At 41.1% G+C, this 26,615-nt stretch overlaps 1 protein-coding gene across 1 annotated transcript in view; it reads right to left on the reverse strand.

The window, feature by feature from the left end:
• Nucleotides 1-3,603: 3,603 nt before the first annotated feature.
• Nucleotides 3,604-26,615, reverse strand: part of LOC310870533 (vasoactive intestinal polypeptide receptor 2-like) — a gene marked incomplete at its 3' end in the record, with an annotated part of 75,577 nt that continues 52,565 nt past the window's right edge. Inside the window, exons 5-13 of the mRNA XM_083781772.1 lie at nt 25,179-25,276; nt 23,703-23,835; nt 21,875-22,025; nt 18,605-18,665; nt 14,601-14,670; nt 12,298-12,389; nt 5,714-5,843; nt 5,188-5,229; nt 3,604-3,780 (exon numbers count right to left, since the gene is read on the reverse strand). Of these exons, the coding sequence (XP_083637898.1) occupies nt 3,604-3,780; nt 5,188-5,229; nt 5,714-5,843; nt 12,298-12,389; nt 14,601-14,670; nt 18,605-18,665; nt 21,875-22,025; nt 23,703-23,835; nt 25,179-25,276 (954 nt within the window). The remainder of the gene's footprint in view (nt 3,781-5,187; nt 5,230-5,713; nt 5,844-12,297; nt 12,390-14,600; nt 14,671-18,604; nt 18,666-21,874; nt 22,026-23,702; nt 23,836-25,178; nt 25,277-26,615) is intronic.

Consider the following 26,615-nt stretch of genomic DNA (forward strand, 5'->3'; position numbering starts at 1 on the left):
TGCTTTATGGTGTTGTCCACAGTTAACAGTTTTGTATTGAGTGCTTGAAATGTGCTGTAATTCTCCAATCTGTTAATAAATACACACACACACACACACACACACACACACACACACACACACACACACACACACACACACACACACACACACCAATTTATGCCAGACATCAATTAAACAAGGTTACAGAAGGGTAAATTACAGGAGAAATCAAACAATACAGTACAAATCATACTCCAATGTGTTAAATATATTTTCTTTTAAATAGATCCCACATATGCCTTAATTAAAGTGTCATGTGTCAACAGACTGCAATCATGCACACTATACACACAACGCTTAACGACACAATTGCAACCTGTTGAAGTAGAATGCTACATTTCCAAATCATCACCTTTGACAAAATCACATTTGAATCGACAAGCAAATAGCACATTAGCAGCTGTACACAAAAAGGAAGAGAATATATAAAAATACATTGAGAATATCATGCAACCATCTTTACACACTCTTTTGCGCCGTGTGAAAATAATAGGATTACCACTTACTTTTGTTCACCTAATGTGAAAATGGCAAAAACAGCTGAAAACCACCAAAATATCTTAAACTCTCAGCAAATGCAGCGATAACAGAGGGCTATGTGCTCAGTTAGCACAGTCAGGAACAAATAGGTACACGTGTTCTTTACATTGTTAAAAGAAACCTGCAAAAAGAAGCTGTTTCTATAGCGGACACACTGTCATGTTTTGTTGTTGAATGGTCTCTTGTCTGACTCTGAATCCGAACGCATGCATTCTTCAGAAGAGCAGATATCACTGACCACAGTGTGGAATCCAGTACACCACAGAGTAGGGTTAGGAGCATGCGCTGTTCCTCAACGTGACACTTAGAGTTGGTAAAAAATTTACACAAAAAAGGGAACTCATTCATCAACCTGTTTAGAATTACTGGCGCCTGATTTCTATTTATATCATCTTCTTTGTTTTAAGCCTCAGTGCTTTCCTTTTCTAAAAAACTGGGACAACAAGCATTTGCATATTAATTACCGGTACAGCTGTGTTTGTTTTAAATGCCAAGTGTCTACCATTTGCCACACACGGTACAGTACCAGTGCCAGAAATGTTGGGACAATCACAGGAAGGTTTTGGACAGCCAGTTTAGTCCTTTTTCTAAAATGTCCACTATACTGCCAGAAAGTGCATACAAACACAGGAAAATGTTCTTTTCTATTTTTATTATTTTGACTGGATTCACTGGAGAGTGAAAACACACCTTACTGGCATTTTTCCTAATATGAATAAACACCATCCATTTGGCACTTCAAGCACAACCTCAATTGAAGTGTGTTGTAGGGCTTGATGCATTGTGGCAGGCTATTTCTGCGCACCGAAATAGCAGATCTATAATCTTGTGGATCTAGTTAAGGTGTGCAAAATGGCACACAACTAAGTATAAATCCAGCTTTAGTGAACAGCACTGGAGCATACATCATTTTTGACGAATCTCAAAAAGTCGCTTTGTAGCAGTCTAGCAGAAGGCTCTATGCACAGCAGCCATATTGGAAAGAAATTGGGCCTTTTCCTTACTTCAATCAATCAATCAATCAATCAATCAAAACTCTTCCTTACTTCCTTCACAGGTCTTACCAATACTAATTAAGGCTCTGTTCCATAGTGTACAGTGATTCTCTTTTCCATTTCAAGGACCCCCATAACTCTCAGAGTTACACACCCATAAGGGGTCATTTGGAACCCCCTCAAGCAACGTCTACCGTCTTGGACCACACTTTGAGACCCACTGGTGTATAGCAGAGGGTATCCAGTGCACCCACTTGCACAATCAGCGCCCTGACTGTTTGACCAGAATGGAACAGAGCCTTAATTAGTATAGAAGAAGGAAGGCATTGGATCAATTAAATACTTTTTTTTATTTTCATGGTGCAGGCAAATAACATGACAGCGTTTCGATGTCATCTTTCATCAGACTTGCTATAAGAGGCTTAATGCAAAAGGCTTTAAATGTCTGAGTTTGCTCCAGTGCCCTCCTTCTTCTACAGATACAAGTCCAGCTCCACCGGACCTGCCTGAATTTGGCTTGTGGCGTGCGGTGGAACCCCATTTGTCCTTTGAGACCCAATTTATTTTCTGATAAGCATTACATTCAAGTTTCAAGTCAAGTAACTCAACTCGGCAGGAGTCCAAGACAGTGCGGAATCACGTTGTGATTGGCCAGTGCACTTGTGCGTTAATCCAATAGATGGCTGAAACCCCAAATAATTGATAAGAGATCAATTCACCTGTGTGAACTGAGTGGTGCAACTCCCCCCCCCCCCCCCCCCCCCCCCCTCTCTCTCTCTCTCTCTCTCTCTCTCACTCTCTCTCATTAGCAGGCAACAGTGCAGCACTATCTCTCTCTCTCTGTTTCTGGCACAACAGTGCCCCTACTGGTACTCATAGTCATACTGGTGCTCATAGTCACATAGGTTAACACGGACATAGTCACATAGGTGAACCGTGAACACGGACATTGCTGTTCCTTGGAGTGGTTGCACCACTCAAAAACATACAAAATAAATTAGGAAAATATTACTTCTGGAAAGGCATCGTTTTCAAGATGGCGTCCACGATGGCTGCCGGGAGTTTAAAATGCCTATAAAATGGGATTTAATGTAAAAATATATTATAACAATTATGCACTTGCTAACTAGTTTTTGAATTTTGGCATGGACGCATGGTGTTAGGTATGGGCATAAGGTTTTCAAAAACCATGGGGCTCGCCCCCTAGTGGTCGGTTTGGTTTGCAATAAATCCAATATTAGATATAGGTCAGTAGGTTGAAACACCAAATCATTGATAGAAGAGTCTGAAGAGATTCTTCTATGGATTCCATTATTGGGTATGCTAAATAACATACTAACAATTTAGGAAAGACACACTACTGGAAAGGCATCAAGATGGCGTCCACGATGGCTGCTGGGAACTATGCAAACAGTTCACTAGGGGCAAGCTCAACTCTTTTGCAATGGTTTTTGAAAACCTTATGCCCATACTTATAATATCATGCCAAAAATCTAAAACTAGTTATCAAGATTTTTGACATATTCCTTCCCAGCTATTGGTAACTGGCTGTGTACTGCCATCATGGACACCATCTTGACAATGATGCCTTTCCAGAAGTTATTTTTTCTAAATTGTTATTTAGCACACGCAATAGTAACAGGATCCATTGAAAAATATTATATCAATTATTTGGGGTTTCAAGTTCAACCATATACAGTAGGCTTTGCAAACTACTAGGGGGCGAGCCCAACTCTTTTGTGATTTAAAAACCTTATTCCCATACATGCACAAGTGCACAAACGTTATGATTTCTGACATTATTTCTTCCCAGCTATTGGTAACTATCTGTGTACTGCCAAACTGGATATTTGATTTGGGGATAATAGCCTATAGGCATAGCAGAGCTGTAGGCTAAACATTGGACTTGGAATCAAGTCAGACTTTGGTCTCAAACATCCAGACTTAAGTTGAGACCTGACTTTGACTTTTCACTGTAACACTTAATAGCAGCTCTGTTTTGTATCACTTTGTAAAGGCCAGTGTTTCACAGGACCGATGTCTCTGACTGCAGGATGGACGCATGGTGAGAGTTGCGGTGGAACTGCACCATGTTCTCTGATCCATTCCGGGATGCCGTGTAGCTGCTGCTGGGATGTTGGGTCCTGCTCAACCTGCAGTTGAGACAAATGCTCCGCCATTTTCTCTTCAGCTCGCCTTGAACCTAACGAGAGGAGGGAACACGTGTTATAAACACACATTTCTATTTTCTTCTGTAGTGTGCGATACAGAACTGGGTCAAATTATGTCATGGTTTGTTTTAAGCAACTGTATAGTGCCCAGATAGGTGGGGTTTGCCGAATGGGACAATACAGTGTGCCAGAAAGTTTAAACAAACACAGGAAAGAAGTTGAAAGGCATTTTGTGTGACTTTCTGTTTGAGACTCTGATTTGACCCTGGTTGGATAGTTTACAGCATATTTTGTAATAGTTAAGTTTCACGTTATTTTGCTGACTATGACATGAGATATAAAGAATACGTTTTGTGTTATCGCCTGCATATAAATCTCCAAAATCTAATCAAATGAAGATACATACAAAACATACAAATAGAAAACACTGTGACTCTGTTAAAGTTCGTTACACACTGGGAGCGTGACAAATAACCAATGAGAACATGATTCATTGAGGCGTCACATCATTCATTTGGTGATGCCTCGTCCAGGTTGTATGGAAATGAGTGGATGTAGGCTATATTCATAACACAAACAGCCTTTTTAAAGCGTTTAAACTTGCGTTATGCATTTTAAAGTGTACAATTATTCACAAAATAAATGTTCCCAGTGAGTAAATACCATAACTGTGTACTGTACTCATGCAACTAAAAACATATCAGTTTCTGATCCGGATATGCTACACCATGCATGGGCAACTGGCGGCCCGGGGGCCACATGCGGCCCCCAACTTCACTTAATGCGGCCCGCAGGTTAATATCAGAATATTGATATATTATTTCGTTCATGATCCGCTTTATTCTCTTTTTTTTTATGTCCAATGAATTTGTATTTAGTTCATGAAGTTAACATAACTATGTTAACACCCCGAACGCCGGCCCAGGCCGTAGCGTAACGGTCTGGGCACCGGACTGGTGATCCAGTCGCGGTGTGCCGCGGGTTCGACTCCCGGACCCGACACGGCCTTTACCGCATGTCATCCCCCCATCTCTCTCCCGTTTCCTGTCAGCCTACTTTCTATCCCTTAAAAAATCAATAAAGGCGTAAGCCACAAAAAAATATCTTAAAAAAAAAAAGAAAAAAAAAAACACCCCGAACGCCCGGGGTTATTTAATCCATTAAATCAGAGCGCCCAGCGATTTACTGTATAGCAGCGGAACGCATTTAACGACGGACCAGGTGCTATCCCGGATGTAGCTGAAGTAGCTTGATGTAGCCAAAACACTCGACAACAACGGGAGGTATGATTAATTATAACGCTAGTGACGGGACCGCGATGGGCCGTCTAACACATAATATAGAGGAGAGAGGCCCTCTCCATCGTCAAAGTTTCCCACCCCTGTACGTGCTACACACTTATTCCAATGGTCTGGACTGAAGAACAAAGGAGAACTTACCTCGCTGTTTAAGAAACAATACAAAATGGCCACCACAAGACCCTAGCAAAACAAAAACAAACAAAAAATTACAAAACACTAATTTCATACGTTTTGACAGTTAATTGAGTATACACAGTACAAATGATGTCGACAGAAGGCACAGAGCTCACATATTGTGCAGCCGACATCAAAAGACATACCAAACTGAAAATAGGCTATACAGTATTGGTACATTCAATACCAGTGCATGTTTACCTCTTTAACCCTGGTATCCATATTTTGGGCCTGGCATTAAAAGTAAAATAAATAAATAAATAATAACACGAAAAAACTAACTTCAATTATATTTAAAAAAAGAACCATCAACAAGACTTCAAAAGTATTTTTCTTTTCACCAATTCTCAAGTTATTAAAATGGGCTCAGTTGATACATTGTTACATAACCTCAAGATGTATGAATGTTGCTGTTCAGTAAGGGAGGACAGCAGAGGACACAAATAAGGGCCCAAATAATAGAGCTTATTCTTAACATAATGCAGGATACCTGAAAGGATCCGATGGCCAGGTCAAAAAAGATCCTGTAATCTTCAGCAATCGATTCACTGAGCGACACAAACACCACATAGTGGATCCCAAACAAAGGGATCAACAGCAGGGTCGATTTAGCCAATCTCCTGACGGGAAAGATAAATAAATAATATCAAAATGTAATATTTAACTGCACAATGCAGTTCTACTTGCTATACAAATTCTTTATACTTGTTCCTAGACAAGCAATATTCTTTTAATTCTTCAAAATTCGAAAGCAATACATCTACAAATGAAATTCTTACAAAAAAATCACATCCATATGAACTGAATGGCTGCTCAACAACACCGCTGGATGACTGCCAGTGCTATTGCAGCTGTTCGTACTCCAAACAGACAGACAGACTGACACACACACACACAGACATACACGGCCAGTCATTGGAGTGGTTACACACCGCTCAAAAAACAACATGGGTGGCTAAACTGTCAGCTGTCTATTAGCTGTACACACAGCACACACACACACACACACACGCACGCCCGCATGCACGCGCGCACAAAGACACACGTTCGGCTAGACAGGAGCTGAATTGGAAACGGGGAATGTGAGTTCTGATCCTAGACTAACACTCTGGGGATCCACTCCACTGACCTGTGCTGAACCAACACCCAAATGCCTCCTCAGGTGGGAATAATTTTCTTTCTATATGTGCATTTTCATGGTGAGCGTTTTCCCACGTGGATCAGTCATATCACCCCTCTGTTGCGTCTACTGCGGTATTTAAACAGCACAATTTGAAACTGAAAATGTGGTCTCACTTTGGTCACTTCTTTCCTGGACTACAAAGTCACACCTCCATGCAGCCTCCCCCCAAGGAGAGGAAGTGCACTAAAGCATTATGGGCATTGTAGGGATTCAGAAATCCAGTCAAAGCCTAGTCAAAGTCAAACACACAGACTTCTGCCTGTGGGTGGGGTGCTACTGTTATCTGCTACAAAATACTATTAACATTGAGTGACTGCAGTTTCTTCCAGCGGTGAAATGTCCCTTTAAGACCCCCAGGGCCCCAGCACATTTCAAGTTTCCTGCTTCTAATGCAAAGTTATTAAATGCTCAGGGTTCTCAAACAGGCTACTCAAATATAATATTGTCATGGTGCAGAAGTATCCCCCAAATGTACTGGCTAGTGGCTACAACCCTGTCTCCTGTGCACACATCACACAACTATTTAAAATTCTCCTGAGAAGTTTGTTGTCCCAAGGCTAGGCACTTTACCACATAAGCCATAAGCTTTACCATCATCTCAGCTCCATAAAATTTGAACAGGCTCCGTATCTTATACCCACCTTATTAAATCCCTTACAGTGGTGCTGTTTGCAATAGGCTTTTGCTGACAAAGCCTGCAATCATTTCTCAGGACAATTTGTTAAAATACATAGGGTCGAGTGAAGACTTACTGTAAACACCAATTTTCATGGACAACTTTTTCCATTAAATGTGTGTGGGCATGTGTGCGTGCGTGCATACGTGCGTGCGTGCGTGTGTGCGTGCGTGCGTGCGTGCGTGCGTGCGTGCGTGCCATCTACAGTACTTATATGGATATATGGGCATAGCGGTCATGCGAGACATTATGGCCAAAGCATTTCCGGGGTCTCCAGCCAAAAAGGCTGAGAACCCCTGCTCTACGACATCTACGATGCGTGAACTAGAGATATGCATGCATACAAACACAATATAATATGCAGATATTTCACACATTTACTGTAGCAGTAGTGGCCACCAAGCCTAGGCGGGAAAGATGCTACTGTAGTTGGGAACAATGCAAGTTGTGAATGAATGCCCCTCCTGGTTATGCATTGATTAGGCTATACCCGTTGTCAGAGTACTCTTGTACCTGCCTGTCTGCCTGTGTCCCTTTTATACCCATATATGGAGATCCCTGATGTCATCAGTGTATGCCCGTTGCCCATTGTACCCATATGGCTGTCCGTGTCATTTTTATGCCCAATGCCCATACAGTAATATGTACTGTCTGTCTGTCTGTCTGTCTGTCTGTCTGTCTGTCTGTCTGTCTGTCTGTCTGTCTGTCTGTCTGTCTGTCTGTCTGTCTGTCTGTCTGTCTGTCTGTCTGTCTGTCTGTCTGTCTGTCTGTCTGTCTGTCTGTCTGTCTGTCTGTCTGTCTGTCTGTCTGTCTGTCTGTCTGTCTGTCTGTCTGTTTGTCTTGTCTTGTCTTGTCTGTGTCCCTTTTATGCCCATATAGGAGAAATGGACTGTAGGGTAGAGAAAAGGTTAGAGATGTGGGTGAAAACATTGGCTAGCTGATCTGCCTGAACTTTGAGGAATCACCAAGATATTCTAGGCCAGGTTTCTTGTGTAAATGAATCCTTTGGAAGGTTTTACACACAGCTATTTCCAGTAGGCAGGGTTCCTGGACCATTTGCATATCTAAGTTTATTATTATTTTATCTATGCTTATTCTCAAAGTATGTTCAGTTCTTCTGTGAGAGATGCAGACACTATAGAGCGTCGCAGTCCCTCCCCCTTTCAGAACAACGAGTGGCCCAGGAAATGAAATGCAATGCATTCTGACCATAGGATTTTCTTTAAGTATTTATTTAAAGACGGTTACGCCGCGGACAAAGCCAACTCGGATCGTGACAAATCATGACAATGAACACAATATTTTGTTTAGAAAGAAGAAAATAAAGGCAGGAGACAACACTATTTGTTTTGTTTTTCTTCTTATAAATTATTTGATCGGCCCAAAACATTGTGTTCATTGTCATGATTTGTCACGATCCGAGTTGGCTTTGTCCGCGGCGTAACCGTCTTTAAATAAATACTTAAAGAAAATCCTATGGTCAGAATGCATTGCATTTCATTTCCTGGGCCACTCGTTGTTCTGAAAGGGGGAGGGACTGCGCTGCTCTATATTGTAGGATTTTGTTTTGTTGTTTTGCAATCTGTGATAGTTTTCAGTCCATTCCACTGTGGGATGACTAAACTGTGTCGCTATGCTGAATAATTATTAGCAGTTTGTTCTAATCTCCAAAGGTCACATCTGCATTTTTTGTCCTCATCCGAACCCAGGCGTACTGCAAGTGCCAGTCCTCACTTTAAGTGCAGCATGCACATTCTTCAAGTGTCATTTTGTATTTCTCTTCATTACTGTATGTTGATTTGATCTTGCAGATGAGATGAGATGAGATATACTTTATTAATCCCTGAAGGGAAATTGAAGTGTTCTTATGCATATGTATTAAGTCTGATGGCAGTTGGCAGCATGAAAGAGCCTGTACCGATCTGTATGCATATTACTTCCTTATTGATGTGATGTGATTGCATATTAAATCAATCTTGATTACACTTGCTCATTAGTCCCTCCTCTCTGTTTTCCATTTCTTCATCATCAATGTGCAACTAAACTAAACCAAGCCTTCCTTTTAATTGCACATTTTATTCTAAACTGTTATTTTCCTTTTACAGCAATACAACTATAATGTGAACTAAACTATAGAATTTTGAGAAACTGGAAAGTGTTTGATGGCCTGGCACAAGTTCTAGGTTGCAACTACGAGGAATCTGCAGCGGAAAATATAATTTCTACGACACGCGGTTCAACTTTTCTTCATTAGTGGTGCTACATTTGGTCAAAAGAGGTGCACCAAATATTGTGAAGTTTGGACAAAAAAAATAATAATGTTTTGAAGATAATTCAAAATGGTGAAAAGAATCAAATTACCGGTAAGTGGAAAAGGGCAGGGCCTATTTGGGGAGTCATGATCGTGGAATCTTTGATGAAAAAATGTCTGCTATATGGAACAAGACTTTTATTGGGCTGTAGTTTGCACTGTGGTTAGGGCGGTCAATATAAGATCCATCAGGGGGCCATCTCTGGAGAGGTGGTCTTCAAACAAATTGTAACTGAATTAAAAAGACAGAGAACCCTGGACTTGACAGAAAAAACTGAAACCATGGCACTTATTAAAACTGTACCAGATCAGTCTCTATCCTTCTTTATACTAATATAATACATACGGTTTATCGTGTGCCATGCTTTATCCGCAAGCATTAAACGCTTTCCGTGAATTACACATTTAGGAGCTTCCACTATGCGTAAACGTTATCTCGCGGCCACACAATTAACCCACTAAATATTTTGCCGACCCCTATATTTGCGGGTGGAAGTGTGTCTGTAGGCGTGTAACGCGTGTTGACACGCTTTCCCTATATTTGTTATCTTACGCACACAGGTTTAGGACAACGGAAAACGCCTCTTCATAATGCGAATCCGTTTGATAACAGAATGTGCTCCTGATTTGGAGCTGACTTGACCCAGAACATTCACAGCTCAGAGGTCTCATTCCGTCTTAATTCTCCACAAATCTCTGTGATTGTAATTGCCCCATAATCAGCAGAGTGTCAATTCCTTGTGCTCATTGTGTTTAATTGTCTAGTCAAAGAAGTCATTAGATTTGTGCCAAGGCCCATTGTGCATGATTCCCTCATTCAATTTCATCACCTCATCACCCCATTAAGCAGCAAATATTTAATGCATTAAAATAATGTAAAGTTCCCCATAATCAGTAACACGTAGCTGATACCAAATGTGTTTTTATTAAAATGCAATTAAAGGCTAGATGGGTGTGTGTTGACTGACAGTTTCCTTCTAATCTCTTTTCACAGCCAAGACTAAGAAGTTAATACAAATGCTCTGGGCTTCAGATTTGCCCAAATGTATAATTGCTGTAAATGGTTGGTTGTAAATGGAATCACTTATGGGTACAATCTGTTAATTACTAGCTGACTCGGTCCCCTTTTGCAAGCCTGTGTCAATGTGATCAGAGGGAGAGAGTACATTCTCCGGCAGCGGCGATCAGACCTGAGATCAGATTCTAGAAATGTCAGTCGCTCTTCGATTTTTCAAAAATAGCAGACCTACAAGCTCGTATCGCGCCACTCGGTGGCGCGATATGAGCTTGTAGATATGCTATTTTTCAATAGCTAAAGCATAACATGATGCTGACACCAAAATGGGTGCCCGGTCAGAATGGGTTAAACACATTTCGAGCCATACACGTCGTATAAACACGGTTAAGAAAACCCCTCACTTTCCTGGAAGAGCTCATCTACACCAGAGCTCACAGACTGGACCCAATTTATGACTGAAACCGAAACTGCATCGTTTGAATACTCAATTGCCAGGAGGAACAATGAAAGTTCCATTTAGTACGGGACTACTTTTATTTGTATATTAAAGGATTATTGCATTAGCAATTTGTAATACATTACAGATGATACAATCGCTGACGTCAACAACAGAATGTGGAGGGGTGTTGTCCATTTAGCTTAGTTTTTTGACTGCTAGTTGTGTTTAGTTTTTTGTTTGTTTTCTCTCGTCTTTTTGAGTGGTGCAACCACTCCAAGGAACAGCAATGTTCTGCGCTGTGAGGTTAGGGTTTGGGGTAGGGTGTCGGACTAATGCGGAAACACTGCCGTGGCTACTATCGGCAGTTGGCGGCGACACCGGGTCTGACGCCAGTACCGGGAAATGCACTTGCTCCCTCTCAATGTGACACGGTAGAAGTTACTTGGCACCACATTTGACATTCTTTCCATGTAAACAGTGACACTGCTGTCCTGGCTGGACCGACCGGCGGATTATACCAGGAACAAGTGGCATGGATTTTTAGCTCTTCCTTGGATCTCTGTGGATTATACAAATGTGATGTGACTTTTTTTTCTTTGCTCTTCCTCACTTTATGTTGATTATACGGCTGTTACACACTGACATTTTGCACCATGCATGTTTTTTTCCCCCTAGCACCTTAGCTAATGTTCATAAGAATATCATGCACAGTTTACATCTGCTGCTTAGCTAATGTTCATAAGAATATCATGCAGTTTACATCTGCTGCTATGCTCACGCACCTTTATCTCACCTTATCTCATGTAGGCCACCATGTAAATATGTTGATATTTTTTGTATTTTGTTTTTTCTTGTTTGATCTCCTTTCACCCCTTAATTGCCCCCTCTTTTTCCTGCCCTTTCTTTCTTCTAAATAACGATACGATGGGAACGATGCACAAAAACAAATTTCACCCACTTTACTTCTGTAAACCTGTGATGTGACAATAAAGCCGATTCTGAATGCTCAAGGGTCACAGTGTGACATGTTGTGAGCTTGTAGATCTGCAATTTTAACATCTAGAAGAGATGAGAAAAATGTTGGGAGCGTTTTTGAAATCACCTCCATATACATATTGGGGGTCAAAACCCAGAGGAACCCTGTGGTTTCTATTTCTTAAAAAAATATATAGTATTGCAAAGCTGGTTTGAGAACGTAAAGCACTGACATAAGCTATTAGAGGCACAGCTGGTAGCGTACAGAAAGATTTGTTTTTGCCAGCTCAGCTTGGTTAGAGTTTGCTTCTAGTGGCGCAGACAGCCGACTGGATGATTACAAAGGTTTTCATATACTGTACATATCCTGGCAACAATAGACTTTTGAAACCTGAAAATATGTGCGCTTGTGCCTTTCTGTGTCACACTTCAAACAAAAGAAGAAGACATTAGGAAGTGACAGATAGATAACCTGTACTGTGATTGGTCGTTTCCCCCGACGTCAGGACACCTCAGCTTCTGAACCAAGATACGGATTATACTGATGAACTGGATGAAGTTCACCTAGGGGGGAGGAAACACCAACTAGTTTACTCTTCTCTTACACAGCTGACTCACTGTCATCAAGCTTCAGGACACAGCTGACTCACTGTCATCAAGCTTCAGGACACAGCTGACTCACTGTCATCAAGCTTCAGTACACAGCTGACTCACTGTCATCAAGCTTCAGTACACAGCTGACTCACTGTCATCAAGCTTCAGGATTTGAAATTAGTCCTAAATGCACAGAATACTAAATTCATGATCAATATTGCACAACACTCAAGTGCAGCCACGACACCTTGTTTCTCCCTTTTAGACCTTGCTGTTGCTCTTGATAGCCATTAGAAATTATGCATTTCTAAGTTCTTCAAATATCATTTCTTTAAAAGGCCAGCAATATGAAAGCTATGTAATGCATGCTGCCTCCTCCCTACTAAGGCAGCTAGACTGTGTTTAACTCAGGGGGGCAGTCAGCCAGATATTTCGTGAAGCCTCATTTGAAATCGGTAGTTCATATAATGGCCTGTTGTGGCGCTGGACCGGACCCAAAAAGCCCCATAGCTCCATAGAGGCCCATGTATTTTGGCCCAACTTCACCTAGACTGTATTACCTTAATAAACATGGTCATGAATACTTTCTTCTTCCAGTCACTAGTTTAAAGTCTCATTTCTAATGTCATAATATTCTTTTTGGAAAATTATGGTCCCATTAATTAAAAAAATGACCATAAAGAAAAAAAACCATCGCGTTTGTTCTGAGGGGCGTGGCTACCATTACAGTCTATGATCGGGATTCCCCTCCCACTCGAGTCAAAATAAAAACCAACGGAGAAGAAGGGGGGAAGTCCCGCCTCGTTGTCTGGGCAGCCAATGACCAGCTGGTATACAAAACGGAGCCAGCCAATGGCCAGCTGGTACCAAAGATGGCGACTTACATCAGGAATTAGCATATTATTACAGGCTTCATTTTACGTTCATGTTAGACCCGGGGAACGCTTTGTCCATATTTTTTACAGTCTATGGTTTAACTATACATCCCTGCTCTTTGTCACTACTGCCAAACAGTGTACTCATTGCCATGGATATAACAGTATTTACTGTACATGAATGTCTGCACTTATGGCGGCTCTTTCCTAAGCACTTTACAAAGCGTTACATTCACACATTTAAGTCTGTGATATTGAGTAATTTGTTGTCTTTGATACTGAGCACTTTGCAGATAATGGTTGTCTCCACCAGGCCGTAGGCATAGGGAGAGAGTATGTTTTGCACTCCGTCCGCGTGTCTGTCCGTGTGTGTGTGTCCCCGTCCGTGTGTGTGTCCGTCTGTCTGTCTGTGTACAGCAAATCTCCGGCACCGTTAACCCCACATTTTCCAGAACAGCCTGTTATTGTGCCACCAGGAGGCCAACTTTTGAAAAACATTTTTTTTATATTACTCCTCCAGATTCTGTCCAAAATGAAAATGAAAATGAAAATCGTTACACACTATCTCTATAGTCATGGGTTCAAGCCGGATCTGTCCGATATTTCATATTCCATCTTAATTGGCTTTAAAAGTTTGCAGGATTGGCGCGCATTTGTACGTCTCCAAATGTTATGATGAATTGAACAAGGTGGACCCTCTTATAAACAAGTGTAATGCTTTATTGGGTTGTCCACTCACAGTTGACAGTTTTTGTATTGAGTTGTGCCTGAAATGTACTGTAATTCTGTTAAAACTGTTAATAAATACTTCAATCAATGAATCAATTCATTGCCTTACTTTTTCGTACATATTCTTTTCTATCTCTTACAAGTTTCATTTTCACTTTTTGCTCCGCTCCACTGGGAACAAGGCTGACTCCTCTATGCATTCAGTAATCGTGATGATTGACACTCTTTAGCATTAGCATATATTTTGTAGATGAGAGGGCTCTGGAAGTCACAAAGGCTCATGCCTTATGCCGGGATGTGTATTTGCATATCTCCCATAAACCTCCTGTGAACATAATACCCGGGGACATCAGGTGGGCTTTGCATGGCAGACATAGCCCAAGGCTGCACATTCTCTCAACGGAAATACACAAGGTTTAGAAACCCCGGAGACTCACAAATGCCTTCAATCCTCAAGTAGGCTAAACCAAAAACTATGCTTTGTTTTTACGTGTGACTCCAGCAGTCTGACATTATGTGCTCGCTTTGTTAACGTAAACATATATGGGTTTCATGGGGGATGTCAGGCGGAACCTACCAAGATGGACAATCCTATTGGTCCATTGATCACCCAGTTGGGTATCGGGTTGTCGTTTCTCTCCCAGCACCTGAGCAGAAGACGAGAGCCATGTTTGAAATGATTTACAGTCGAGATAAATACTACTGCCTATCAATACAGTTTCTCTAACCTGAATCTCATCACTGTCGGGTAGACACCTTGAATCTGAATATTTCATCTTTTTATGTTTTATTCATAAAATAATGTATAGTTAATAAATAGAAGCAAATAGGTTGAATACCAGGATAACATAAAACTATAATACCCTAGCATGACAACTATTAATAACGCATGAATATGTGGCCACTTTACTTAAAGGTCACAAAGCCATGTTATAGCATATTATTGATGTTTAAAAGACATCATTCCATTTAATAAACATATTGGTTACAATGCGTTATGACACATTACATAATTTCTATATGTGTCTTTATAACTGACTAAGTGATGGTAGTTATGTGCTATTCCATTGAGCATAATAATGCATTATAACTAGCAGTTATAATATGTTCTGAACGTCGTTATGAGAAGTTATACATGGTGAACATGTATGAACATTTATAACGAGTGTTATAATGCCTTATAATGCATTATAAATGAGCTTGTAATGCATTATAGAGGCGACCTTTAAGTATACAATAATACTGTAATTACACTAGATCCTTTGGAACACAGGTTCTTTTTTTCCATTTCCTGAAAAGTAGGAAGACGTTTTGGACATACAAAGTTTCCATCCCACAGCAATGATCTGTTTTTATTTTTTGCATTATTCATGTATGATAATGGAAACAATGACGACGATGATGAGGTTTGTTTCTGCTTATTTAATAATTATTATTAAACCCAATTAAACACATTCCCGCATGAATATTCAATGAAACCAATCTGTAAAGCGTAATCTGAGCCCTTCATTATTTAAAAAAGATGGATCCCTACTGACTGCGTATGCTTGAAAACCTAATACTTTCCCTGATGAAGACTCCTTTGTGAGTCGAAACATGTTGGCGTTTTAACATTATTAATACTGAAGGAGCATTCAGTGATTTGGGTGATTTGGAAATCACCCAAATCACCCAAACCGCCCTGGTAACAAGATATTATGCACATGCACACGCTCTACAGTGGGTAGATGTGCAACAGGCCAACAGTTTGTGCACAAAGGCCCGCCCCGGCTCGATCATGATTGGAGGAAGGCCCCTCTCATCCTGATTGGATGAAGGCTGGGCCCTCTAGCCAAAAACAAACTTAAGGTTTTTTGACCCCAGGGGTTAACTTGGGACAGGGAGGAACTCCTTATATTGGTCAGCACACTCACAATTTACAATTTAAAATTTACAATTTAGGCATTTAGCAGACGCTCTTAATCCAGAGCGATTTACATTAAGCAAGAATACATCACATACATAAAAAGTATGTATCATGACACATGTGTAAGCTAAGAGTGGAATATCTATATAATGAAACTATACATATAAACTATACATACTATACTATGCTATACATTATATGTACTATGAAGTCCTATGACTACATGCAATTCTAGTGATTCTCAAATCCACATGAACCATCACAACAACAACAAAACATTTTAAAGCGCGCTATATATAATACATTTTATGATGTTTTTAAAAACATTTTAAAGCGCGCTATATATAATACATTTTATGATGTTTTTAAAAACATTTTAAAGCGCGCTATATATAATACATTTTATGATGTTTTTAAAAACATTTTAAAGCGCGCCACACATGATGTATTTTAAGGCGCACTATATACATCAAGGGGGAGCTAGAGGCTCCCCCCCCCTTCCCGTTGCAGTTCTGACTGCAACGGGAAGTGCATTCCACAGTTTTGGAGCCAGAAGGGAGAAGAGTTTGGGACGTGTGGAGCGTTGTCCCGTGTGGAGGGTTTGTAGGGTTCAATCATACTTGCAAGGAGCCATATCTTTGGTTGCTTTGAATGCCAGCATCAGAGTTTTGTATTCTGTGCGGGCAGCGACCGGGAGCCAGAGGAGTGAGCGGAGAAGGGGGAGACATGTGAGAATTTTGGCTGGTTGAAGACCAAGTGAGCTGCGGCATTTTGGATCAGTTGGAGAGGCTTAAGTGCACATGCCGGTAGGCCAGTAAGGAGGGGTTTTTCAAGTTTTGACAAGACTGTTGTAGTAGGGAGGATTAGGAGGGAGGATTATCAAAAGAAAACAAAAAAAAGTGATATTTGAATTAAGTGAAATCACTGAAAATACCTTTATAATACTTTTCTTTTATAGCCACATTCTCCTCAATATACTGTTTTGAGTGCTCAGTCCCTTTGATCTTTGAAGCACCAACCGACTTGTGAAACTTGTCCTGCACCTCCATTGAGCACGTATGTGATTTTCTTTTTTCACTATGCTTGAAAACCTCACTGATATTTCCAGACTCTCATCTCATACTGAAAAACAAGTATCCCCTGGAGTGCTATAATGAAAGTCTGATGTCAAGATGAGGTTACAAATGCGAACACATACACTCATAATCCCCTTGATGTAAAATAAATGCATAAGGGGATCACAAATAACTGTAATTTAAATAATTACAATTCCTTTGCGGTAGTGTATACCATATAACTGTGACTGTGGAGAGAAAAAGAGATACAGGAAAAACCAAACCTGAGAATTATCAGTGGGCAGCGGATTAACTCCTCGCCCATTCAGCGACCCTAATTGGAAAACCTGTTTGTGCGATTTACTAGTCTACTTCCCTCAGTTGTGACAATGATTTGATTCACATATCATGTTAAACCAGATAGACTGAGTGACAACCTCTCGCAAAAATATAGTCTGTCTCCTATAGCATTTGAGAGAGATTTAACTGAAGGTCTGAACTACGATTCAGTTATAGATATTTTCAAGTGCAACACCTTCTAATGTTAATGTTGGTGTTCCAATCGCAATGTTGAGATGAGTCACTCATTTGATAAAAATACATACATTAACACCCGAACATCCGGGGTTATTTAATCCATTAAATCAGAGTGTCTAGCGATTTGTAGCAGCGGAGCGCATTTAGCGACGGACCAGGCACTATCCTGGATGTAGCTGAAGTAGCTAGATGTAGCCAAAACATCTGACAACAACGAGAGGTATGATTTATTCTAACGCGACTAGCGACAGGACCGCGATGGGCCATAATAATCTTTAATAATCTTTGCTTAGAATTGGACGTTATGATTTAGATCAAGTTATTTATTTATTTAAGATTTTCGGTCTCATCGGCTAAAATGGGGGGGAACATTTTCGATGACGTCCCACCGGAATTGAATGTTCCAGCCGCTCCCAGCCTGTGGAGCACGGCGATCGGTTTTGATATCAATAAATCTCCGTCCTTTTACCAATCTCCATCCTGAGCGCTGGGCGTTACTAATTGATTGAATGGAGAACTCTGTCCTTGCCGCTTGTGGTGTTAATTGTACTTGCATACTCTTAAAATTAAAGTTTTTCAGTTTTGTAATGTTACTGTTGCTTTATTTTTCTTTTGGGGGTTGGGGGAGGGGACTGCAACACATTTTGCCTCCCTCCCTATCATTCCTGGCCACTGGTGTACATACTGTGTGGAAAGACTATAGATGGCGATGCAGTATGGTTTAATTAAGTGGTTCATAAACCTTTTTGCCTGTGACCCAAAAGAGAAATTGACAATTGACAATATATTTTACTACTTCTTAAACATTTGTTTTCTAATCATGGACTTTCTTAGATTTTTCTTTTATTTATTTATGAAATTACTTCATAAAAAAAATCCTATTCGAATTTGGAACAAATCTTATTGGACAAAAAAAATGGTTCAAATAGGATTTTGAATAAGATTTTTCTATCAGAAATCCTATAGGATTGACTAGGGTTTGGTTTTTTGGAAATGTTTTTATATTTAGAAAAATAAAGGCACCCATAAAAATGTGCCTGACCCAGTGTTTGGGAAACAGTGGTTTAATTGAATGCGACTCACCCTGTGTCTTCCAGGTAAACCCTGGTGATCACCCACACCACCACAAACACTGTGGGGATGCCTGCAAAAAAACACATTATAGATGAGACACCATTTGACTACGTCAAATCGTGACGTTATTTTCCAGACAGAAATCACTCCTCGTCCTTTGACTCCTTTCACAATGAAGATAATATTGACCTCCTGTTGCGATCTGGATTTCAATTCAAAACTGTGGTATCATACCGGTAGTTCAAGGTAACTTGGTGACCGAGTAATAGGATTACGGGTTCAATTCCGTTCCTGGTGTGGCTCAAATAGTATAGAGCACAGCATCTATCCATCTAGTCATCCATCCCTCCTGCCAATCGCATCCTCCCTCTATCCACCCATTCATCATCCATCTGTTCATCCATCCATCCATTCACCAGTGGTGAATGGATGGAACATGGAACATACCTAGGGCTCTTGTTGCGCTAGGTATGTTGGTTGGGGTGATTTATTACGCTGGACTCTGGAGGGTGATGTATAAGCCTAAATGACTCTTCGGGGTGTACATGTCTGTGTACCGTACCTTATTGAGATCGGCCTTGACTTACCGGTATGTGTTTCATGTACTTTTTTATATTTCATGTAAAGCACTTTGGTCAACTATGTTGTTTTTAAACGTGCTCTATAAATAAAGTTGGATTGGATTGTTTTTGTACTGTATTGTATGGTAATGTTATGTATATCGTGTACGTATGCTGCTGGTCCGTGTCTCCAAGACAAATTTCTCCCAAGTGAGACAAAATAAAGTAACCTTGAACCTTGACATTGAACCTTGACAAAGTACTCGTCCCCAGTACTTCAGTCAAAGTACTCCTGGTCAACTATTACTCAACTACAAGTGAAAGTTGTTTTGTCAAATTTGTAGGCTATTTGAGTTAAAGTACTGGAGAACATGCTTTGAAAATACTTAATTATTCAAAAGTACAAATTTCAAAGTACATTTTTTGTTTACTATGAATGCATTGCTGTATGTATTGAAATTAAATGAAAAACATCTAATTCAAATTTCAATAATAGCCGCCCACGATCTACAAGCTCGCATTGTGACTTGTGAGCTTGTACATCTGCTATTTTCATTATTTGAAAAACGGCTCAAGGGGTTAGAGTCAAAAGTGCAATATTTTGCTTTGTTATATAGTGGAGTGAGAGTCATACGTATCCAGAAATACACATACTTGAGTACAGATAGCTAGATAGATAGATGAACAAATGTACAGTACTCAAGTAAAATGTACTTTGTTAAAGGACAACTTTAGTTTTTTTCAACCAAGGTTCATGTTTTAGGTTGTTATTAGAGAAAGTAAAAGGTGAGAGTTCATTTTCTTTCATTTGCTGCTTTCTTTCGTTTTTGGGATTTTAGCAGTTTCTGACAGGGGGGCGGGGGCATTCGAGCATGGGGCTAAATATGTATTTTTTTACAAAATATTATGGCGATTTCTTTTTTTATTATTCACTAAAGTCCTAATAAACCCCAATAAATTACATCTGGCCACAAAAGATCACAGGATCTATTGAATGTGTCAAACTGACATATTGAGCCTATACACACAGTATAAGCCTTCCTCCAGTAGGCTACCTTCACATTCAGTAGATCCTGTGATCTTCTGTAACCAGATGTAATTTCCTGGGGTTTATTAGGACTATAGTAAATAATACAAAAATAAATCACCATAAAATTTGGTAAGAAAATACATATTTAGCCCCATGCTCGAATACCCCTGCCCCCTGTCAAAAAGAGCTAAAATCCCTAAAACACTCATCTTTTACTTTCTCTAATAACAACCTAAAACATGAACCTTGGTTGAAAAAAACTAAAGTTGTCCTTTAAGGCCTATTCATACCCAAACACATCTCTTGTTTTTACTATATAACCACCGTTTTGGTAGTCACCTGATCACCTAAAAGTATTAGAGTTCTCATCGGGCCCGAAATTTGAAGCCCGGCCTGGCCCGGCCCTAACTGGGTCAGCCCGAAGCCCGGCCCGGCCCTAAAAAATACCATAATGTTAGGCCCGAAGCCCTATAAAGCCCGACAAAGAAAAAAAAGAACGCCACTTTAATGCATGGCCAGCGCAGCAGCACGCGCCGTCAGTGAACCACTGACGGCGCGTGCTGCTGCGCTGGCCATGCAATAAAGTGGCGTTCTTTTTTTTCTTTCAGTGTGTGTCTGTGTGAGAGTGAGAACGGAGTTCAATGGACTTATCGCCGAAATAAAGGATTTATGCAGCTCACTGTTAATGTACCATTTCCATATCATTCTAATGGATTCCATTTCCAGTGGTGGTGACTGGTGAGTAGCTCCCCGTTTCCTCTGAAGTGAAGCTATGTCCAAGACCCCAAGTATCGTCCCCGTTCGGTGTCCAAAAGAACAAACATAGCCTACAAAGTTTATAAACCATCCATGCACCCGCTCATGGCGTGTCTCGACAGCTTAGAGATCTGTTATTTTAAATCGGGTACATATAACGAGGAGCGCCGCCGCACAGAGGGACGGCGGTTATAATACTAATCATTTTGTAAATCAAATAGCCTATAGCCTGCAGTGGACTGTAACATTGCGTGGTCAGATCATACACTACAGAATGATATGGATCGGTTGGTGACTATATGACGTTGATTAGGCCTAATGATTAGGTTATTCATCGCAGCCAGCTGGGTTTAACGAGATGGCTCAGTGCAACTGTTTTTGTCATGTTGCAGTCTATCGTGTGATAATCCGATTGATTTATAAAACATTTAGCATTATGAACTGAAGCTCATTTGGTGCGCCGCAAAACAGAGGCCAGCCAGCGGTATAAACATTAAACAACCACCCCACCGTTCACTTCTCTCTGCCTGCGCAGTCAGTAATCCATTCCAAGCCCCCCCGCCTCCACTCCTCCGTCTTCCTCCTGTCACAAGTGAATCGCCATAGCGCAGCCCTCTTCATAATAAATACATACTTGTAGGCTATATAGCCTACACATTACACAAATAACAGAATTGCTATTTTTATTATAACATTTTTGAAAAAAGAAGAAAAATTAAAAATCACGGAAAATCACAGAGCCCGAGGCCCGGCCCTGGCCCGACTAATTAGCATATTTTTTGGGCCCGGCCCGGCCCTAAAATGTCGGGCCGGGCCGGGTCGGGTTCGGGCAGAAAATGAGAACTCTAAAAAGTATGAATAGGCTAGGCCTTTAAGTGTCCACCACTGACATTCCCCCACCCACCCAGTCAGCCAGACCTCCACGTTTCCTACCCCAGCCGATGAGCAGGTAGACTGTAAAGTGCCTGTTGTCAGAGAAGATGATGATGAGGAGGGTATGGAGGTAGAGGCCCTCCGCAAGCAGCCAGAAGAAGTTGGCCATGATAAAGTAATGGAAGAACACCAGGCTGGCTTTGCAACCCACCTGCAAACACACAAATACGGAGAAAGAAATCTTAGAAATGTATCCCGGCCCAGGCTCCTGTGGCACCGTGTTACTGTCGAAGTGTCCTTGAACAAGAACCTCTTGACGCAGGTTGGTGCCTTTCATAGTTTCCTCTGACATCGGTGTGTAAATGGGTGTATGTTTTTGGATAAAGGCATATCCAGTACATATCCCAGATTATCTGAGCTCACACTGCCTTGTTTTAAGTTGTTGTCCACCACAAACCCCCACTTGAAGAAAACAAACTCGTGAATGCGTCTCCATGGCCAATTGAGTGTTCGGATTGTGACAATATGGGTGTTTATATTGTGAATCTGATCAACTCCCTGGCTATTTGTTTTAATTCAATTGAAATTAAAGTGTGAACAGAAGTGTAGATACTGCTTTCTAATAACATTCTCTGTATATAATCTTGCCAGCTTTGATTTACATCTTCAGGGGTACTATACATTATTATGGAATAATATTACATTAATTAGAAATTAATAAATTATATATTACATTTTGTCCGTGAACTCATTACAAGTGGGTCAGACCTGTTGTAATATGTCTTTATACAGTCTGGGAAAGCATCTGTATCATTTCATGTTCCTATCTGCTACAGAGGCTGAGAAATAATTCAATAATAATGTATTAATTTATTTTAATAGTGAATGTTGACAATCCTGTCAAACACCTTTCAGGAAACTGTTAGAAGGTGCTTTTTAGAATCGACCTCAGGTCTACTGTGCACCAGTAGCGTGTTTGAGGATGTTAGACATGCAATTAGAATAAATCTAGTTGTTAATCTGAACACCAAACACACTCCACCCAAAGAAAACATCTCATCAGCTCATCTTATCAAATACACATCCGCTTAATGTCTATATAACTGGGTGTCATTAAAACATAGGAAAAACTTCAGTCAACCCCTGCTGGCCTGCTGTCAATCAGTCGATAAAATCCTGATAAGCACAACACTTCAAAAGAGAAATCTTATCAGTTGTGTGTCCAGTGGCCAAATCCATATCTACTCTGTACATGATGTGAAATTGCACACACACACAAATAAAACATACTGTAAGCCTTATTCAAAGTGTCTGTGTGGACTGAAACATGGTAAGGTTTGAAGTATATTATACAGTAGGCTATGTTATATCATTGTTATTATCAAGTCTGCTCTCAGAATGTAGAAATGCAAGTCATAGCCCTTCCTGAACCACATCGGCACTCTCACCATAGTGGAAGAACTCACCCCCCTTCTCTTCCCTATATTCCTCTGTGAATTTGTCTTGTCTTGTCTTGTCCTGTCTTGTCTCATTTTAACTTTGCTTTGTTCTGACACCAATTTCAACTTGGTTATGCTCTGTTATTTTTATCACTGATCAGAGTTGTTTGTTTAGTTCTTGGAGCTTGTTTTCATTTGTTTTCACAGACTTCTTTTTCATCTACCGCTTTCATAACTGTTATTGTCTGCAATTTTCATTGCATACACACAAAGCTCCAGCAAGGGCAGAATAAAGCCACACGTTGCTTTAAAAATGAATGAAAACAAATTGCGGTACAAGCAAAGAAATCCCATGGATGAATGAAAAGTTTGATTTCTAACATGTTTAAAAATAGGCAATATCACGACAAAATCAACAACAAAAGACAATAAAACTCAATTGATCTCACCAGTGACGGCTGGTTAGAGCACTGTGTGTTTCGTGAAAATAAGATGTCGTCTTTGACCAGCACAGCCACAGCTCTCAGGATGAAGGAGAAGAACAGGTTGAGGTGGATGTAGTTCCTGGTACAGTGGAGCTTCCTGGGGAGCATAATTAAGATTAGACAATATATCAATAAACCAGGGTTTACGCAGTGACATATTGTACAATATGTCTATAGACGCTGTTGAGGACTTCAGTGTGTCATGGGAACACATAAGCAATGGCTTATGAGATGATCTCCTGAAGTCAACGCTCGAGGTTGTACCTCTGGAACGATAGGGATGTGACGCAAACAGGGAAGGGAAATGGTGACTGAGCTGTGAATGAATCAATCAAAAGAGATTACGACCTGGGACTGACCTGGTTAAATAAAGGTTAAATAAAATCTGATGACTGAGCTGCTGTATAGGCCTAACCTAAGCTTGTCATGTGACTTCGGTAGTAATAGTGGGAAGGTGCACAGTTGGTGATACACCGCACGCAACTGGGGAGCAAGTGTATTCATCTAGTAGTCAGAGATGGAGCAACGTGCGACCAAATGGAAAATGTTTGACGTGACGGATGTCCCGGCACGTCGTAATTTTACCATGTCCCGATAACCCCACCCTCTGCTCCGCATCGATGCGTCTGGAATGGATGATGTTCCGTGCCAGAGCCCTGGCTAACGGTCAACCCTGATGTCCTCGCTGACTGACCAGCATGTGCCCTCTGCTCCCCGTTGAGCATCTGGACGATGAGCCATGCCAGAGCCCTTGCTGGTCACTTCCTCCCTGTCCTCTCTACCCTGCCTGCCTGAGGGTCTCTGCACCCCACCCCCGTCATTCTGATTCGTCCGGTGGGCCTGAGTGGCCTAGAAAGACGTCTGGGATCCGTCCCATGGCGGTGGGTACTGTCATGACCACGACATCTACAGTGGGCCTGTTTGGCTCTGTAGTGTGCCTCTGCCCCTCCCTTGCTCTGCCCTCAGTGCTGTCACCTGTGAAGACCAGGTGAGTGCAAGCCTGGTTTGGTGACGAGCTGTATATAAAGGCTGTGTTTCTGTGTGTGTTCATACTGTTCAATGCTGCGGTTCATAAGTTGTGGGTTTTCTGTATTCTTCCCAGTGTCTTGTATTAGTTACTAGAGTATTTAAGTTGTATCTTTGTTAATCTGTGTCTCTTATTTAAGTAAACTTAAGTTTTTGATCTTCATCTCTCATCATCTTGTCTCCCACAACACCTGCAAACCGTGAAAAGAAATCTGTGACACAGCTATCTATATTTTCCATATAACAGTATCTAACTGATAAACTACAGTTTCTATCTATACCAACGTTATACTGAAAAAAGTAATAAATATAATACAAATGTAAAAAAGGTAATAATACATTAAGCCTAAAACATGACACTGTGGTCCTGCAAAATGTGATCTTGAATTTTGTAGTATCCATTGGTCATCTCACCGGAACAGGCAGAGTATGGCACTTCCTGTGGTGAGGGCGATGAGGGACAGACTGTGTCCCAGCGTGTACAATGTCTGCACCACCATGTAGAACACCAACTGGAAGACAGGAGACAGGGAGAGAGAGAGAGGGAGAGAGAGAGAGAGAGAGACAGGGAGGGAGAGAGAGAGAGAGAGAGAGAGAGAGAGAGAGAGAGAGAGAGAGAGGAGGCAGAGCACATGCAGGGAGAGTGAATGAAAAACATGGTGGGAGGGAGAAAGACATGAGGGCCAGCGTGAGGGTGGTAGAGAGATAAAGGAGCTTACTAATTAATATTGAAATATATCGACTGACCGTGCAATTAATTTTGTGCAAAAAAACACCAGTGCACACCAGGGGCACACAAAGTTCTAAATTCATCTGTTCTAATTTGGTTCCGCATGAGGCTCAACATATTTATTCACACATTCCCCTGGTGTGGATGGATTTGATTATTGTTTGTTTTCTATTGCTTTAACTGATGATTGGCAAGGCGTGTGTGTGTGTGCGTGTGCATGTGTGTGTGTGCATGTGTGTGTGTGTGTGTGTGAGAGAGAGAGAGAGAGAGAGAGAGAGAGAGAGAGAGAGAGAGAGAGAGAGAGTGGGAGAGAGTGGGAGAGAGAGAGAGAGAAGGAAAGAGATTCGCCCTCTTATCTCGTTTCCACAGAGAATGAGTGGCATGTTTTATTTCCTCCCCAGAGAACCGTGCCTGACAAAAACAAAGAGTCTATCTTGGACACCTTGTCAGCGAGGGCTGAGGCTAAATGGCGGTTTGTGTGGAAGCTTTGAGGCTACGCCAAATGGGACATTCCTTTAGTAGAACCGACCAACCAGCAAGCTGGAAGAACCACGGTCTGACCCCGCAGGTGTCTGTGTGTTTATGTTTAAGATTCATGACTCTCTCCATATTCCTTATGAAGTGTGCGTGCATTCATGGTGTGTGTGTGTGTGTGTGTGTGTAAATCCAATCACCTTGCTTTATCTTTGTCACACATGCGTGTGTACTCTCTCTCTCTCGCATGCACGCACACGCGCACACGCGCTCGCACACGCACACACACGCACACACACACACACACACACACACACACACACACACACACACACACACACACACACACACACACACACACACACAATTCAAGAAATGTAGTAGTTTTTGGGTTTTTTAGCTTAGTTTAGTAGAAACTAGGGAGTTCATTGCCTTCCTGATTCCTGTATCGACTTTGCATTTGCATTTTGACCACACTTTTAAGGGCCATGAAGATTTGGGAAAATTAGGAATGCAGTGAATCCAGCGTGACGGTCGGTCAGACTTGAGAGGCTACATCCACATGCAATTAGACCACTGCAACAACAACACAGCAAACACACAGAAGGCGTCAAAGTCATTGTTACATTGTGCGAATGTGGGTTGAA

Source organism: Protomyctophum parallelum, assembly GCF_964188405.1.
Source record: "Protomyctophum parallelum genome assembly, chromosome: 14".
Classification (NCBI taxonomy): Eukaryota; Metazoa; Chordata; class Actinopteri; order Myctophiformes; family Myctophidae; genus Protomyctophum; species Protomyctophum parallelum.